Source organism: Tigriopus californicus, chromosome 5 (assembly GCF_007210705.1).
Source record: "Tigriopus californicus strain San Diego chromosome 5, Tcal_SD_v2.1, whole genome shotgun sequence".
NCBI classification, from domain to species: Eukaryota; Metazoa; Arthropoda; class Copepoda; order Harpacticoida; family Harpacticidae; genus Tigriopus; species Tigriopus californicus.
This window is the reverse complement of record NC_081444.1, coordinates 10,682,523-10,701,740: the sequence shown is the minus strand read 5'-3', so window position 1 is coordinate 10,701,740 and position 19,218 is coordinate 10,682,523. Positions and strand designations below refer to the sequence as shown.

General features: G+C 43.4%; 1 protein-coding gene across 1 annotated transcript in view; it reads left to right on the top strand.

The window, feature by feature from the left end:
- Positions 1 to 19,218, top strand: part of LOC131881336 (sestrin-3-like) — a 140,879-nt gene that overhangs the window by 55,203 nt on the left and 66,458 nt on the right. The window contains exon 2 of the mRNA XM_059228174.1: positions 13,252 to 13,420. Within this exon, the coding sequence (XP_059084157.1) occupies positions 13,367 to 13,420 (54 nt within the window). The 5' untranslated portion in view covers positions 13,252 to 13,366. The remainder of the gene's footprint in view (positions 1 to 13,251; positions 13,421 to 19,218) is intronic.

The following is a 19,218-nucleotide window of genomic DNA, read 5'->3' as shown; positions in this document are numbered from 1 at the left end:
ATGAAGCCCTGTTGTCAAGAGAAAGTCACGAACAACTCGTTATTTTTAACAACACTCACATATCGTATTCTTTGTACTTGACTTCCAAACTCAATTGAACGTGCTCTTACATAGCGATGTCCAAATCGAGAAAGTCCTCATTTTCGAGGTTGGTGTTTGACTTGGATGTTGGGAAAAGCCCTCTCGCATTGAATGCACACCAATACCTCCCGAGCAATGCAAACATACGTACGGAGACGAGACGAGGCGAAACTTTGGCCAATATTGGACTCACTTCGCTTGTTTCGAGACGGTGTGTTTTGTTTGAGAAATTCCAAATTCCAATTAAAATTGAAACAAAGCCATTATCTATGGTGGAAATGGAAACGAGTTCATGATGCATACGCATATTGCTCACTCCGGTGTTGTCGGGGACTCCGTCGAGTGGATTTGCCTTCCCATCCACTATTTTCTAGAGGGGCCAAGTTTTTCCAAAAAGCCTCAGAGATAATTGCTCGGGATTGTTTTCAACTTCGGAGAAGAGCAAAGAAACCATTCTCGAACATTTCTTGTCCGACTAGTGAGTATGCGTACGTGTATGGAGAGGGAATTTGGAATGATTTATGGGTCCACATTTTCTGCATGTGAAATGACTTGTTGATTTTAGGTCAGCCCTTTCCACCGCATACGAACGAACGTAAGTAAGTAAGTAGAAAAAGAGAGAGAAGTGAGAGAGAGAGAGAGAGACCTTATTTCAATTACACACTAGGTATTGTTCAAATGGAGCTTAGTGGGGTGCTCATGGTTCAATTGAGGAAACTACAAGTCCATCTACTACGTACAGTATGTAGAAGAGTTCTTTTTTCAAACTAAGAACTTGTTCAAGAAGAGCAGAAAAAGTAGGGGTTGAAAACATGATTTACTGCAATAGGGTTAATGGCAATTTAGTGCTGCTACGGTAAACATTAGCCACTCTGCTTGGCTTGGTAATTGAACAATTTAGATCCCGCTGAAACCCACACCCTTTGGACAATTTCTTGAATTTCAAATGGCTTATTACCAGAAAATGGCCAAGTCTAAATGGGTTTCATCCTACTTTTTTTGTAGCAGGAAGTCAGGCTTTGAAACAACGAAGTTGAGCCTCTATTTGCCCTATTTGTTCCTCGAATTCTGTCAATTAAGATCGTGAAAGGGAAATCTCCGTCTAAAGTTCACTCGCTCAATATAATTTATGGGGATAAATCTAGCCTTCTATCCTCGGCAAGGCTGACTGGCTTGCTCATTCACCTCCATCCGATGAAACGGGGGTATCGTGCGCCTTTTAATGGCCAAATCATTTCTGAAGAGGAGCCACAAATTGGACCCCGGCAGTTTCAAAAACTTCATTCCCAAATGCGGGGCCTATATTTCACTCGACGATGGTTGTGCTGGTTTGAGCGATGCTGGGTGATGCTGGGTGATGGAGGCACAAGAGACGAGCAACCCGAGTCCCATTGGAGCTATCGTGTATGATATTATTTCCAACTTGTTTCCTGCGACATCTAATTAAGTTTCTCGCTGAAAACGGTTGGCACGTAACGTCTTCGTGGTCGTGGTCCTCGGTTGTTTGTTCCCTTGGTCGTTGAAGAAGTGCTGTACGTACGTAGTCACTGGTTAGTAGCGAAGGAGCAATTTAGAATTGGGAGGGAACAGCCACCGTTCCAGATGAGGGTCCTGAGGTTATTAGTTCCCCTTCTGCCATGTGAGCTCGTTATCCCAAGTTTGCTGTAAATTATTACCAAAAACTGTCACTTCCAGCTTGCCGCCCGAGCTTCACGTGATGGGTGGTGGCGTGTGACGTTCCTTCTCTTTGTTCCTTGGTGTTTCATGTTCCAAGAAGGAAGCCCCATTTTTGATCCTTCTCCGTTCGTGCTAAATGAAACAGTTTGATCTTTAGGGCTTCAAGTTCCAAAAGCAGGCTTTGGAAACATTTTGGGAACAGAGAAGCGTCTGGCAGTGTTCATTTCTTTTCAATGTTGTGTCATGTTCCAGGAGATCCATCTTCATATGTCTCAGTCCCAATTTTTTCATAAGCCCTTGAGAGCCTCTTGCTTGCTTGCTTGCTTGCTTCCTTCCTCCCCTTGCACACCCCGCATACGATCCATACACCAACCACGTACGCACACTCTGGCAGAACCCTTGAGAGCTGGGAAAAAGTTGGAAAGTTTCCCCTTCAAAATTTATCCCTTCCCTCCCATAACATTTCTGATTCGGCAGGTTTCCAAGTTCTCTCTTGTTCCTTGGTTCCACTGAGCAAGTGCCAAAACACAGATGGTTCCATGTGTGCCAAACTTCTCCAATTTCCTCTCCTTGTATTTCCACCGGCCAAAAAACGACGTGATGAAATGGAAAAGTGGATTATAGTTACGTTATGTCTTTTGAGGGCGTGAATCTCTAACTTTTAGTAATGACTTTGAATTTCAGCATTTACAAAATTGCCCAGATTTGAAAAAAATCGAACTATGCTGTAGCTTTATCGCAATCTTTTAAAGTGAACTTCTTCACAGCCAATGAGTGTTTGCTCTCCACCTTGTTTCGTTTTTGTTGGCCTTTGCGTCGTTCCTTTGTGGTGTTCCAATCTATTTTGGCACCTCACACTTTTGAAGGAAAGAACGTAGTTGGTGGTCCATATCGAAAAGTGGTTCCCCATCCAACATTTTTGGTCCTCCCTCTGTTACCTTTGCCCAAAAGCAATGTATTTAGATGATGCCAAGCGGTGTCAACAGAAAATAGCATACAGTGGTTAAAATGTTGTTCGTTAAATGATACAAATACCATTGCTTTAGTCTCATTTTCAAATCCAGACACTGCTCCCAACATTTAATTTTGATGCCTCTCATACGGTAGAATATTTCCACACTATTCAGGAATGTTTTAAATGGCTTAGGATACTGGCTAAGAACGAGAACGAGAACCAACTACGGAAAGAAAGGAAGAAAACGAGAGGCCGGAGTCCCTGGCAATGTGTACTGTAGGGGGCTTCTTCTCTATCGCAATCCAAAGACCCACAAGTCAGGAAGACCACGACCACCTCCCCCACTTTCTTTGGTATTGGCATTCGAACATCGGCAAGTTTTGAATAGGGCAATTCCCACATTGGATTCTATGACTCTCAAGGGACCAAAGGGAATCTCGGGAGCGAACTCGCCAAGCAGACGGCTGTTTGCATTGGAGAAGTAAAAGGCTTCACTTGGCACAAGGATGAAGGGGGAACCAGATATTTGGCATTACGAGACGTTTCCAATCACACATGGATAGAGGCCGGTGTGGTAGAGAGCAAGTGTGGGAGAAAATACATCTTCAAGTTGGATCAGAAATCTTTTGATCCTTGTCACGGATCACACCCGGTTTGCACTCTTTCATAGGTTTTCCTTTGGTTTGCTTCGGCCTTGTATTTGTTTTCTTTCCAGCTCAAGATTGACTCATCTCAATCATAAAGCTGAGAGACCACAAGGGTGCCTCTCCACCCACTTAATCTAATGAAATATCCTCTTCCCATCAACACTTTGATCCCCACATGTCAGACCAAAGTCAATCAAACACCCAAGAAGTGGTACAGTACATGGAAAGGAAGGCAACCGTGCCCCGTTGTTCAAGCTTCTTTTCCTAAGAGATCCCAGTCCAAACACTGGAAGAATTCTTATGCTGCCATAGGCCAAAGCCAGTGCATTCTGTGAAACCATAGCCACTCGTTCGATGTCATGTTTGGGGCCGAATTTCTTGCCAGTGCTTAAGCCAAGAAGGATGATGTTTTTCCCCTTTTCATCCAATTATGACATACTACAGCTGGGCCATATCTAAAGAGCTGCTGGCCTGTTAAGAAAGAAAGGCGAACAACGAACAGCGAAGAACGAAAGAGGTGGGTGGTGGAAAAGAGGGCTAACCCTTCGCATTTGATGTTTTCCCCTCTTTTCCCCCTTTGGCTTCTCTTTGGCGAAGCTGGCAAATCCTGGCTCCACAAGAAGTGTTAAATATCAGCTTAGAAAGTCTGATGTTGACTTGGGACAAACTTTTCCATATGGATCATGTGAAAGATCATCCGATATATCCTTCCTGGCTTTTAGGGTCGGGAGCATAAACTCATTAAAATGACCCCTCCCCCGTCTTTTTCTTTCTCCGGGTTTCCTCACCGTCCCCATAATGTAAGTGTAACAGAATCTTTCAAAATGAACGAGAGATGTGACAGCGGGATAAGGATAAGCTTTCACCCATGCAAATTTTCCCATGCTCAGTACTCGTTGGGCTCAAAGCCGTTTCTTGGAATTTGGTTGCTATTGCTCAACATATTTTATAAGACTTAACCATGGACTATTTCTGATTTGAACCCGGCCAAAGAAGTGGTGGTGGTGATGGTGGTGTTGGGATGGGATCGCAGAGATGGCAGATTGCAGAGAGAGAGAGAGAGAGAGAGAGCTTGTTTATTTGCTTACCATGTGCAAGCATTTGCGTCATGTTGCGTTGCAGATTTCTCGTCTCCGCCCTTACTGAGTCGCAAAGAGCAATCCAGTTACATTCAAAAATCCACAGCACTAATATAGCGCCATCATTAACCGTATCTGCATGTAGCCCTGCTGATCAAAACAATGACATTTGGCACTCATTTGTTGCGAAATAGTGGTCCTCCATGTGGCTGGGCTGGGTTGAACCGTAAATTGCATCAGCAGGAAGCATGATGATGATGGTGGGGATCATGATGATGACGGGGTTCATGAAGGAGACAACAACATTCGGGCTTGCAAATTGTTCCAAGTGGAGTCGGTCGACCTGAACATGAATTCTAATTTCGGGCCATTTATTATGACATGAAGTCACAAACAAGAAGCTTTCCTCATAACGAGAATTGCTCCTTCTTTAGCTCATACCTCGAATATTGCAAGTAAAGACCGCTTCCTCTAAAGTGAATCATATTTTCTGTTCAAGATGATTTTCATATTTCAAGCAATAATGTTAGTTAACTCTATGAAAACACAATTGGAAGCGACTGTGGGTTTTCTCTTAGCATCTGATTAATATTTTGCACCATGTTCTGCAATGTAAGCCTTGTCGTGTGAAGAAAAAAATCCTGCAATGTGTTAGTAAATGTACACGGGACGGACTGTACATAGCTCCAAAAGATATCTTTCTTGATTTAGAGGCTTGTTGATGTGAAATATGTGTTTTGATGAAAGCTTTTTCTTTCTCACCTTGCAGATTCCACCCCTGCTTTTTCCTCTCGTGACCCTCTTTTTTTGTCATTGAGTTTTAACTCGTTTCAGTCTCCAGAAAGAAAACCCTCATACTTTCCGTCTCCATCTCGTTTGCTAAGGACAGGAAGCGCTAGATAAATTTCGACCAACCATTTCAATTTCAACCTTATTCGACGAATCTGGATTTGATACGGTTCCGTTTGACCCAGTGAGACTCGTTGGAAGGGTGTGTGTGTCTGTGTGTTTGTCCAACCCTGAGGTCTAACTTGGATGAGTTGAACCACATCAAGACCAATTTAGTATTCCCTCTACCCGAGTCTCTCTCGTTTTCTCCTCGTCAGCGTGTATGGAACAATGGAATGACTTGGAAATGGCATTCAATTTGGCTGCGGAATTTGAATCGAAATGACACACATTCTTGCGGGGACACACACGCACGAACACATGGATTCCCCGGCATGAACGGAATACTTGATGTTGCTCAGGTCTGTCACAGTGGAGTTCTTGGAATATTCGGTTCCATGATAAATGTACCTCGGACATTTCTGAGCAGTTTGGTTTTCTTGAATGAGGAAAAATGTCTGTTGATATGATCTTGTTCCCTATAACGCATTAACGGGGCAGTAGGAAATGTGAGAGAGATCATGTGGTAGTTGATATTGCAATTGAAGCCATCCATCTTGAAAAGCAATCATCTACCCCCGATCAGAACCCAACAAGACAAATTACAAATTAAATTTCCCACTGATTTTCCTCCAGCATGTCCAAGAACGCCAAGAGACCCTGCTGCGAGGTTCTTCCTTCAAGCCAAGCCAGGCTTTGGTTTGTGCATAATTTGGAAACCATTCCAAAATTGTCTCTCCGTGCCACCGAGCCGTTCATTATTACCACCACTTACTACTTAGACTGACATCTACAGTATGTGAATACAGAGAGACACACACAAAACCACACTTACGTACTGTTTTGTCCACTTAAGAGTTGACTTCCCAGTCAAAAAATTGCAACACCGAATGTCATGCCAAGCGCATGCAATTTCCATTTGAAGAAAACTTGTCATCATGCGTGAACCACGGAGAAAAATAATCGTTCAAATTATCAACATGAAGTTCAGAAAGCTGACTTGGAAGCTTCATGAGCATTTAACCTGGTTTGATAATCCTTATTCAGCAACCTACGCAGCAGGACGCGTTTGCAAAAATGATCAAACCAACGAGTTGTTTCTGTTTAATAGTGAATCAGGTCATTTGGAACTAAACCATCGAGCCGCAAGCACTTCTTCCAAACAAAAATGGGTACCATGGCAATGCAATCCTAAAGTTTCGGTAACACCACGTCTTTCGGTCCAGGAGCTGAGAAATAAATCTTAATGAAATATTTTCTCATAACATGCAACCCCCCTCCACGTACGCACACAAAAACACCTTCACAGTTGTGGTTGCTTTGGTGCAAATGAACGAACCTCTGACTTTTGAAATTCAAACTGGTAATCAAGTTATAACTCCCAAGCCTTCCTTCGCTTGATAGATGACAGTGGTGGGATCTCCACCTTAAACAAAAGTGATGTGTTGGTTGGATGGTTCGGTGGTCTCGACAAGTTTGGTATGGAATAATGACAAGAGATGTCAAGCAAGTCTCCGAGAAAATATCAATTACTAGTGGGTTCCGAAATTTCCAAAGGCAATTATCTTGGCGGTGGGGAACCTAGGAGGGTACTGAACGTGTTCATTGTGGTGTGTGTGTGTGTGTGTGTGTCTGTGTATGTCTGTGTGTGTGTGTATGTGTATGAATCCTGTCAAGTCGGACTTTTGAGAGTAATTTCCTTCGGATAGCATTGGCTCATGATAATTATGCTGCTCGACAGTAATTAGTGTTATGCATGAAAGCCAAAAAATTCAATCTCATAGCGTGCTAGTTAGTGACAGAAAATTCATCAAAGCCTGATTGCTCGCCCCCGAAATAGGTTGGTTTAGAGAGGTTGGTTGAATTATGATATTCACGGCTCACACAAGGCTTTGATGATGAGGCCGTTGTAGAGTTACTTAGATACGAGTCCGTCCAAGTTTTTTCATCTTCTTCAAGAAATGCTCTGCAAACGAGAGAACTGGAAACTCGACCAAATGCATTTGTCCACATATTTTAGCTTCAAATTCTTGATCTACGTTTTGAGGTTCGAAGTTGGCAAGGGCTTGGCGAACAAGTTCCTTGGGGGCATGCCGGCACACAAGTACGAAAGAGAGTCGACAACTTCGAGTACATCTCTATTTCCAAGACGAATGAGCGGCTTAAGATCTAGACCATTGTCTCCTTTAGAGACCTCTCATCAAAGTGACAAGATTGAATGGGTTGATTAGACAGTTGAAGACGGGCCAATACCGATGCTAGGATTGAAATCTTTTCCCCTCTCCTTCTTCTTCTGGCTCCTTCTCTATGTGCAACCACTTCGTGGTCTAGATCTTGCTCCAAGCCTCCAAAGAAAAACGAGATGACTGTTGCCAAAAAAAGAGCTATTCATGAGTTAGGCCAAAACATCACCAGTCTCCCTTGGTTTGTATGCACATCCATGGATCACTACTTCAAGAGCGGTAGCTTGGCTGGCTCCTTGTGCTGCGGTTCAGAGTGCTCCAAATTGATTTGTAAAGTGCAACACTGTTTATTTTCAATGTTTGAACACCGACTCCTCACATATTGCGATCAACAGAGAGATCTAGAGCGATGGAGGGAGTCGAGCATCATTAAGATGTTTACACCATTTCATACGGGGATGGTAAAGTCATCTATTGACAGCTGCAATATCTTAAATTAGTCTAATGATCTTGAACACCGTGAACCGCAAGCCAACCCCGCCTAGAGTAGTGTTTGGAGTGTCTCTCAGTGGCAGTGGTGCTCTGTATGTACGGGCAGTAGTACGAGGCTATAGGTCAGGGACAAAAAGGGGGTGGAGGACGTGTGGTTTCAAGTACTCATCCAGTATTCGTCCTCCTTAAATTCGTTGTACCAAGTAGATCGGCAATATTGGCAAGAATCTCCACTCGCCAATGAACCGTCACTTGCTAGGGAATGCTCGCCATTTGGACAGGTGAGCTGTTTACGAGAATTCCTCGGATTCAATGCTCATTCCCTTAGCTTTGAGTCCAATTGTAGGGGGATCGATAACACAGAGAACACCTTCCTTCCCGTCTTGAAAGATTGAAACAAGACGGCCACCGTTGCCGCGATGATGACGATCATTATCACGGCGGCGGATTCTCCCCATGTCTTGAAACGACCACAAAGTAAGGGCCAAGTGGCAAGAGGCAGGCGCCCTGGTTGGGACGACTAAACTATTTGGAAATCGAATTCATTCGTCAAAAAAGGATTCCCAAGACAAAACACTTTGTTCTTAACCGCAGACGCTGAAGCCTGAAGTGCGTCATGAAATGAGAAAATAAGCTCCATTATTTTGTTGAGGCGCACATTCTCTCGCGAGAGGGAATCAGACTGATCCTATGACACGTCCAGCCATTAACCTTGACGTGTCTTGAATGAGACCCACTGATCCGTGTTGATACAATGATTGATCCAAGAGTCTGAACTTGCGAAGTCGCCGCCACGTGACGAGCATTTTGATTTCAATTAAATGTAGACATTTGAACGTGCTGACAAGCAGATGCTCTTTCTCGCTCCCCGGTCGCTCTCCATGACATTGTGTGCGCTATTTTGGTAAGAGTATGAAAATAGTAACACATTAGATTATTGACATTCCTCGCTTGCTTCCACTTCAGACAGAGTTTCAAATCATTGTAAAAGTGAAGTATCTCGGGGAGTTGGAAACGGAAAATATATCCTAACAGGTCCTTAACAAGGTGTGTTGTAAAAATCCCGTTGTTTATCAATTGCAAATGGGATACGATCCTTAGTATTGTAAATAGACCAATGGTTTATGCTAAAATGAAAATATGTACGTATGTACTGTAGATTGTAATTTGTTTACCAATACCCAATTCGCTTTAGAGATTACGCTTCAGCCCTCGTAATATTCTATGACTGATTTTTCAGCCAAGTGCCGTATGTTGAGACTAAACCCTGCAAACATCGCCTTAGGTAACTTTTCCGAGACAACTAGGACAATCAACGACATAAATGTCGAATCTGATTCGTGTATACCCACCCGTTTGCCATAGGAGAGGACAAGATGCTAGAACCTTTGCTCATAGTTGCCAAATATGAAGTGCTAAAATTGCAAATAGCCTGCATGACCTTTGGACAATTAGGCTGGGACCGCTGATTGGAAACGCTAGAGGCTTGGCTGAAAATTGAAGTTGAATGTAGAAAGTAGCTGAAAGGCGGCCTCTTTGCAGTCATTTCGGATTTCGGGTTGCCTGACACTAGTCCATCAAAATGAGCCTCATAATGAGAGCTTGAACTTTGGCAGAAAATTTCAGCAAAATTGCAAATTAGTGTAGAGACAGTCATTTTCTCCTCTCTTTCGCTCTTTCTTTGTCTGTACTATGATTGGGTCTACTTGGGCCCTTGTAGCAGTGAATGCTCACTCCATGCAAGTACGAATGCACGAAGAGAAGTCCTTCCTCCTCTGCCAGTTGGGTTGGTTCGTCTCGTCAATGTGTTATTGAGTTTGTTAGTACGTGTGTGACTTTGGGCAATTACTGTTTTATTGTGTGGAAATGTACTAATGACACTCGACTTTCTTTGTCTAGAACACTTTTTACGTTCTCTGCCAGACAATGAGCATGATGATGATGATGATGATGATGATGATTATGAGGATTATGAGGAGGAGGAGGAGGAGGATGACGACGACCCCGAGGTTGCCGGCTTGAACTACAGACTAAGAGATTTGTGATGGTAGTCTTTTGTCTAGAGCTTGCTATCAACCGCAAATTCCCAATCACTTCGTTATTTTTCGATGGTGTTGAAAAAACTTATGCGAATTCCCGGATTTTTTCAAACCACATTTCGATGGGAACTGTTGGCTCTGTTGCAAAATGCAAATAGGCTAAACTTTGGAGAGCATCCTATTCAAATTCAGTGAAATCTCTCACAAAGTTTTTCCACTGAAAATTTATATCGATTGGATCCTTCTCCACCCAGTTCCATTCTCAGTGTGCGGAGATGGCCTTTGAGAAGTCTTGAAAGTCAAAACTTTCTGTTTAGAGATTTTTTCCCCGCTGGGAGGGAAGGTGGCCATAAATCACGTCCCCTTTTTACTAATACTCCTTGCAGGGGAACATTTCATTAAATGCATACCAAACGAAATGCTCCCTTCAATTTTTCCCAAGATCTTGAATCCATTTTCAATAACTGCTACAAGCTGTGGATGAATTCTAAGATTTCCCAAAGCTTGTCAAAATTTCGTAGATAAACATAGATACGTCTTTGTCAGGAGATAAGCACCCTTATTCGCTTAGTCTTCCTTCCCCGAGTGCTTCGATATCGGTCTTTCGGTCTTCTTGACGAGAAACATCAGGGAATCAATATTTTCTTTTTAAAGAGCTTTCCCCCTCCTCCTTCCTCGAGATATCTTAATTGGTATGGAAACTCAAGATTTTCTGACTCATGCGCCAATCCATCATTCTGAACTTGATGTATGAGCGCGAGTCGAGAAGAGCGGTAAGGTGGATGGAAGAAGGGTGACTGCATCCAGGGATTTGTCATCCAGTTCCCATTATTCTGGCCAATGCAGATCGTCTTGATCTTCAAACACTCCCATGAAGTCATATATTTGACGACGTTTTCTGCTTGCCATAATATGTGACTTGTTTGCCCTGAAAAATCCGAGGCACCCTGGTGTGTTCCGCAACGATCTAAGTTTCATCTTAATTCATCACTCGAAAATGTGATCAATGGCAAAACATGACATCAAAGTAATTTCTTAAAGTGCCGTTAAATGTTATTTGAGATGGAAGACTTCGTTGGAAAAAGCACTTATGGCAAAGCAAATTCCAAGATTTTGTTTTTCATGTTCCCGTCAGATAAGCCTTTGAAGTCGGCTTCTTGAACGGCAATGGGTTTGTTCGTTCTCAATGAGGGAAAAAGGCTCTCCTTTTGTTCCTTGGTTTCCTCAATTCTCTTTGTCTGACAACATATGGATAAACTCCGTCCAACAAAGCCTCAGTGGAACATGCTGGATGGACGAGAGGAACACCCTGAGGCGAACAAGAAAGAGGCCTCCCGAGTAATCAGATATATTTTCAGACCGAAAGCAAAAGAAAGGAAGGCAGAAGGAAGATTTTTCTTGGCGAATGAGAAGCAACGAAGTGAGTCCAAATCCTTTGACTGCTCCTTTCATACCACTCTCCCCTCGAAATACGTCTTCTCTTCTTTTCCTTTTTTTTGTTCCTAATCAGATCAGGTGGAACAGTTGTTAGCCTTTGGAGTTTTTGCCAATTTCTTCTCCCAACAAAAGGAACTGAACCTCAAAATGATCTTCCCAAATATCGCCTGATGTACAAACGACTGAAAAAGGTTCACTCCAACTAGAAAGCGAAAGAGAGAGAAAGAGAGCATGCTTTGTTCAAATCCTCTTTGATTATCCCTTGCATGATCCACGAGGACCGTCAATTAGTGTCACTTAAACGCGTAATTGAAATTCTAAGCAGCCTTAATTGTGATCCTCTCCAAAGATAAGCATCTTTCATCCGAGACTGAAATACAGTTTGAACAAGAGCTCTGCACGACTGGGTTCAACTCCAGAAAGGTTTCGTCTCGGCCTAGTTCTAGTACCATATCTTCAAGTGCTTCATCGTCGTTAGTGTGCATACCACATGTACTGACTGACTCGATGGACTCGTTGATGTCACATTTCAAGTGACGAGAGTTTTGTTCAGACACATAGTGTCTCTTTTTTCTGGTGCTTGAGATATGGGTGCATGATGCATTAATATCAGGATGACAGTTCACTTTTTTTCTATTCCGTGCTCTAAATAGCCTCGCATTAGTGTATCAAATCTCATCTTAATGACTGCTCCTCGGTTCAAAGACGATCGTGTCTACGATGAAGGAGAGTGAAACGAGGCCACAGTTTGATTGAGAAAACATTTTCTGGCCGTACTTTTTGATGTATGTACATCCAAATTTTAATGCATACGAGTACGAGAGACTGCTAGCAAGACGAGTATTCATTCTCTCGATCTGCTTGAATCTAACCACCATCGTCATTGTTTCTGCCCTTGGACGGATAAAGTGGCATGGAAAATTGTAGAAATTCAAGCATAATTCCCCCAGCGGATTTTTGTCGGAAGCTAATTTGTTTCAAATATGTAATTACGAGTGCGTAATTAATCTGTAATTTTCTCATACACCGAAACGGCGCCTTCCTGTGTGTTTGTCGGTCTCGGTCCGAGCTCTACCACATCTCATCTACACATTCTGCATGGTTCCATGTTCTCTGTTTCGTACTGTGCGTACGTGCATCCAGTACGGTGGTACAGTTGAAGGGAAACGAACAAACGGTTTATAATGTGAAGATTCATTTCACTTCATACCCTGAACTAGTAGGTAGATAAGCCAACAACAGCCACCAACCAACTCCACATCACTCATTTCGAATGAACACTGTCCTAGTATTTCTGCCAAATTATTTCGGTGGCCGGGAAACCTTGTTATTGCTATGATGAATGGTTGTACACAGTAAAACGCATTAAAAAGGTTTCATCTGAAATTGGTCCGAAACCTCAGAACAAGCTCAATGAATGTACTCGCATTGAATCTCGCAGTAGATTGCACTTGTGGCAGTCCTCCTCCTCTTTCCCCTCCTCCGCCTCCTCCTCCTCCTCCTCCTCCTTCTCCTCCTCCTCATCGACCTCCTCATCTTCTTCTTCCTTCTCTTTCAATTCCGTATTCACATGAGAGAAACAATGTTCAAGCCACAAATCAATTCAATCAATGATTGATTGCCACTTGCATGAGTGCCACACCAATGGCAATGTGAGCGACTTATGGCACCACCGCCATTACACAACACGAATCTGCAATGACAAAGAGCTTTGTGGATTTGCGGTCGGTCACCGTTCAGTTTATTCACACAATCTACTTGCACTTGTTTCAGATCCCCAAGAAGAAGGACTTGGAAGCGGCCAAGAAGGCCCTGGCTGGAGTGTGGGCCACCTTGGATATGCATCCCAAGTATCGGAAGGCCCCTGAAGGCCGCTCACGATGGGCTGATGACAAGTGATGGGCCCTTGAATTACCTCGAGCGACAATACATTGCCATAATGGTGAGTACCAAGTGCAAAATATCCAGGCTTGTGTTGAATTCGTTGTTGGGAGCGTTGAGAAGTCGTTCGATTGATAAGAATCTGGCTGTGGTAGCAATTTGTGATGTCCAGACTAAGATTACAAAGCAATCTGAAACCTGAAATGCCTTCTCCACCTCGTGTTGTGGCGCTGAAGCCCCATTCTCATAATTTGATGTGACGGTAATTAGCGTCATTTGTTGTGGAGTTTTTTCTTAGTCTGTGTACTTTAAAGCCATCAAAAGAATAGTGGCTACTGTACGCACTAGCATTACCACGCCTATCGTGAAGCCTTGTTCTAATTATTTTCATCGTTTCTGGCGATTTCTTCGCGAATATTTATTGTTAAAAGTGATCAGAATTGCACTTGCGCGGGCACACACACACACGCGCGGCAATTATATTGACATTTAACTCTCGTATCTACAAGAGCTTCCTTACTGAGAGTATTCGTCGAATTTCTCGCTGTCAGCCAAAGAGTTTGTACAGGAAATGCTTCGTTTAATAATGGCTCGTTTCAATGAGATCCGCTTCTTGAAGGAGACGAAAAAGAAGACAAGGCGAAAGGGGTTTCTCATCAGATGTTCAACAAGATAATAGTGACATAATCTTTAAGAATGGAACTATAAACTTTCGAGTTGCCCTAAAAGAATGGGGAAGGGACAAAAAGTGATCTTCTACCACCACTAGCGGTAGCACATTCGAAGGGAATGTGGCCCAGATGTGTCGAGAACAACATTTTATTGTAAAGCAATCAACGTGATGTCTCCAATCTCATTCCTCATCACAGTTTTGGTGAAAGTTCAACACCAGCAATGTTGATAGATATAATAACAATAACAATGCACTACTAAAATTTCGAATCATTGGAATAATAATGGTGGTTCTTGTGGCTCGCTTACTGTGCTCGCATATACTTTTTTCAAGAAACAAGACTCGCATTCAGTTCCCAAGGAACGAATTCCAAAACGGTGGAGAGAAAGAAACTCCGCATTTTTCGTCGGAGATAAGAGGGAAAGAGAAGAAGGGGAACACGGGAATACACGGACAAAAAATCAAATTTATGACTGACATAATCCCGAATTGCCGAATTCAACTCCTTCGCTCTTTTGTAAACGTTGTGCTCTTCGAAAGAGATGCGACTACTGACTCCGGACCAGTCAGTTGTTGTTCTCAAAGCTCTATGTACAACAACATCTACCAGATCGAGTGGAGTGAGTGAGTTCTTTGGAAGTCGATTGTTTCCAAAACAGGAGAACAGTCAGACCGAGATGTGAAGAATGTGTACAGAAAAAAGAGGCAACAAAATGAGCACCCAGGAATTGCCCTCAACCATGGCGGCATTGATGGCACTGGTGGTGGGTGTCACTTTTCAATACCGAGAGACACAGAGAGAGACAGAGAAGCAAGAGTAAGATTTCTTATCCAAGTCCGTCTACGTTTCAAACCGAGAGCTGGTTTTGCTCCTTTGAAAGTGCCATATTTTGCTTCCTTCATGGTCGCCAACTAGGCTCTGAACTTTTATTGCTCAGGGAAAAGTGAGAGGATGGACTTTGTTAGTTAGACGTCAAAGTGCAGCACTCGAAGTCTGTGTTGCACTCAGGAATGCCTCACATGTCTTGTTTGCAGTCAATGAACACCAAATATGAGCTCGAAACTCCTGGATAAAAGATTGATTCAGGCAATATTTTCCTCTCTTTCTGTTTCTCTTGCCCTTCCCAAGACGAGCCCAGGCAAACCCAAAGTGAACGCAATCAATTTGTTGTTCATGTGCACGAAACCATTGGCGACGATCGACCGTCGATATTTCGTATGTCGCGTCGCTTTGAACATAAATGCCAAAATAGGCTAGACTTATGAGCCAGACGGGATTGGGAGCGATCCACGGTCGGGGACTTGGGTGAACCACGTGTGTTCATGTCCTGAGACCGCAATGATGATTAGAATGATAATGTGGCCTAAGTTGGTCCAACCACTCGGGGAGGCGACGAAACGCAATCTGTATTTTATGACTCTGGTTCGGGAGTGGTCAGTTTGATTTCTGTCAGTGTGAGGCTTCGGTTGCGCATATTGGTTGGTTCTTAGGTAGACTGACTGGCAAGCTGGTCTGAGGATGCCTTTTGGGGCGACAAATTCCGCCTGTGGTTGACATTTATTGACAGTTATGACCAGAATTAAGGCCAGTTTGACGGCAGGGAGTAGAAAAAGTAGAAAACGGGGGTCGTCTCTAGTGTTCCTTTCAAAAGTCTGTGTAGGGTGGCGGGCAATGGCCATCCTCTCTCGCTGGCTGGCTGGTGGCTGGCTTTTCTGACTCGTTGTCTGTTGTCGAAAGCGTGAATGGATTCAAAGCGAGAAGTGAAAAACACCCTTTGTGGATGCTCAACATTGAGGAACTGCCTCTCCTCACGAATCAGTGAGTTTATTGTGTAAATACTACACATATGAATGCTACAAAGGATTGTGAAGACACTAACTGCCAACTTCCCGGACCAATCATGGGAGATCCACGGACGAAATGACGCCATAAAGTTTTTATTTCCCCCTTTTTTCCATCGGGGCGACAGACCAAATCAAGTCCCAGGCGAAACTGCTTGCGTTTCCAGCCAAGAGGGCCAAGGCAAGACCGGGCGGCAAGGGGAAATTATAAAATTAGCTCATTCCTAGACTTTTAATTACAAGACTTCCGTCATAAAAAGCCGAGATTCATGCCTCCAGTGTCTCCTGCACTTTGACACCGACAGACTATTGTCGAGGTTGGTGTTAGTTGCCGGGTTGTTGTTGTTGTTGTTGTTGTTGTTGTTGGTTGGTGGTGGTGGTGGTGGTGGTGGTGGTGGTGGTGGTGGTGGTGGTGGTTAAGCTAAAAATGAGAGAAAATCCTCACTGACTCGAATTGCACACTTTTATGAGGTCTTAATGAAGCAAAAATGCTGACAGGACCATCCAACTGGCCATCCAGCAATGGCAAAAAGGACTTTAATAATCATGATTCCGTTAAGAGATTACAGGAGCCGCACGGGATTTGCTCAAACTAAGAGCCAAAAGCAAATCAATCTCTGCTTTCTTCAGACACTAATGTATGGTAAAGGTCATTATTTCAATCGCCATTGCGCTCCCTCCTATCGAATTGTCAAATGTTTGCTCGAAATGTTGATCTAAGGCTTTGTTTTGAATTTTGCGTGACTGTAAGGAGTAGTAAGTTTGGAAATAATTGGCAACGTCAGGTTTCCCGATTGAGTTATCTATACATGTGCAGTACGTATCTCTCATTTTACTGGGTGTTTTGGGGCTTTTCAACCCTCATTTCCGACTAACTTCGTACCCCTCTGAGAGCGCTACTGCTGAATACTAAAAATTCATGGCCGCACAACTTTTTATTGCCAATTTGCTTTGTTGTTTTAGACAACCTAAATTTGTCATTTTTTGTATTCTCGGTGATTCCGTCAAGTTTTACCAACACTTCAGCCTTGAAAATAACTGGAGCAAACGTTGCGTTGAACTTGTGCAATTGTTCGCAAAACTGGTCACCAATAATCGTCATTGGATAACATATGTGTCTGAGCTGTGCTATTCTTGGTTCGACGGATAGCCTATGTGGAAGGTATCTGGGTTTTTTGTACGTGATAAAGTGCGGGTGTGAGATGTGACTTGGCACCAGAATCTCACATATTAGGTGCAGTTCGGACGTTTACTACATCTTTCGGAGCATTAGACCCCAATAAAATTCTTCAAACTAAATATTTGGAAACTTTTGTCTAGACTTTCATTATCGCCCTAAAAACGAAATCTCTCCACTGAGGTAAGCGATCTGTCTGAGGAGGAGACAAGTTGGCGCAGTGGTGCTTTTTGTTGTAGTGGAGATTCCATTGAATGAGAGAGAATTCGATTGAATCACATGACATTGGGACTGAAATCCATTCCGCCCCAAATGTATGTATGTATGTATATATGTTTGTCATGGGGTTTTAAATGCTAATTCTAAACAACGTGCATTTATTGAATTAGCCACGACAATCATGCGCACCAATGCCACAATATTACAATTGGCAATGATTTCGTGCTTGCCAACTTGACTTCAAATACGGGTTGACAAAAAACCGATTCGCTAGATAGAGCACCACGATCATGCAGATAACAAGACAAGTTGTCGGTGGCATGGTTAGTGTTTGGTTGGGTTGGGTCCAAGAGATCCCATGCAATTCGAGAATTACTTGTCCAAGAAGAGTCAGCCAGCCACCCAGCCACCCAACCACCAACCAGTCAACCAATCAACCAGCATGTCAAATCATGTGACAGTTTTATTGGACAAATTTGCAAATTCGCCAAATTCACGCTCTTCAAAATCCGTGAGCTTCACTACAATTGACAATTGTCCAATTGTGTCAGAAAACACCACCAAAGTTCGACTCTGTCGTCTGTCTCTCTGACTTCTCTGCTTCTGTTCCGTTCAAGTGTGGAGCCAAAGTACCAAAAGCACATACCTAGCTTAGTACAAGAACAACAACACACACACACACTCACTCACTCACTTTGCTGCTCATAACTTAGAGCCAGAGTCCAATTTCGAGGCAGGGAAAATCATGTAAATTCTTACTTACAACCTCTGCGTTACGATAACTTGGAGGTGTGCTACAGCTGGACGGAGGGCAGGGAAACGGGATTTCATTTTCCCGCCCATGTCTGATGGCTCTCGTCTGGAACATCCACGAGCAGGGCTGCCAAATCGAGTGGGGCATCGGAGATCAACGATACGTATACCAGCATCTTCTTTGAAGGCGATGCTGAATGGAGTTGACAGGAGAAACCAGGACAACGAAACTGGTGGCAGTAACCGTGGTCAACCCCTACCACCAACTCGTCAATTTAAAAAAACATACGCGCCGTAGATGCTGTTCCAGGACCGTGAAATCTTGGCACCCTTTTCCCCTGACTGTAATACCGGCTTTAGCTCAAATATCGTCTGGAACACTTTTGGGCTCTGGAGTAAGTTGTAAACTTAATTTGACCACTTCGGCTTGGCTAATAACAATAACTTGTAAAGTAATGATTAGCCAGATCCTTCCCCACAGCCCTTGGACTCGCAACAGCTTTTCAGGTCCAGGTTTTCAAACCGACACATTCGCTCGTATTTGTGTTTCCCTTAATCTTGTTCTCGTACTTCAGGTAGGGACTGTAGACGACTAACTGATTACTAGACTGACTACGAGATACGAGAAAAAAGATCGTACATACGTGCGTCTCCAAAAGAGTCCATGATTCTCTTGTGTATCAAAAACAAGTGTGCCGTCCCATTCGTGGGTCGTGGTGTATGGTAGAAACAAATGCACTTTCTGGACAACAGCTTTTCTCTGCTTTGTTCCCTTTCTTCTCATCTACTTTATGGCGACAATGGTGAGTCCCTCCCTCTTCGCAGTCTCAGCGAGAGGAAACCAATTTTCAGCCTAAGTTATTGTGACAAGACATGTGAAACTCAAGACAAAAGTCGACACCTGAGCAACGAGAAAATGAGTCCCGTTTGAGCACCGCTGGATGAAACGAACGAACATCCAGACGTACGTACCAACTTGTGACCGGCATCAGACAGATCATCTCAATACTGAATGTCGCTGTATGCTTTGCTCAATGGGAGCATTTCAGTGGAGTGCATGCGCACATGAGATAACCCTTTCCTTTATGGGCCATATTGTTAAAAGGAGTGCATAATAGATCAACATTGAATGTGACACTTTTCTTGGACTAGCCAGTCTCTGCCACCCTTTTCTGCTATTTTTCTCGTTCAACCC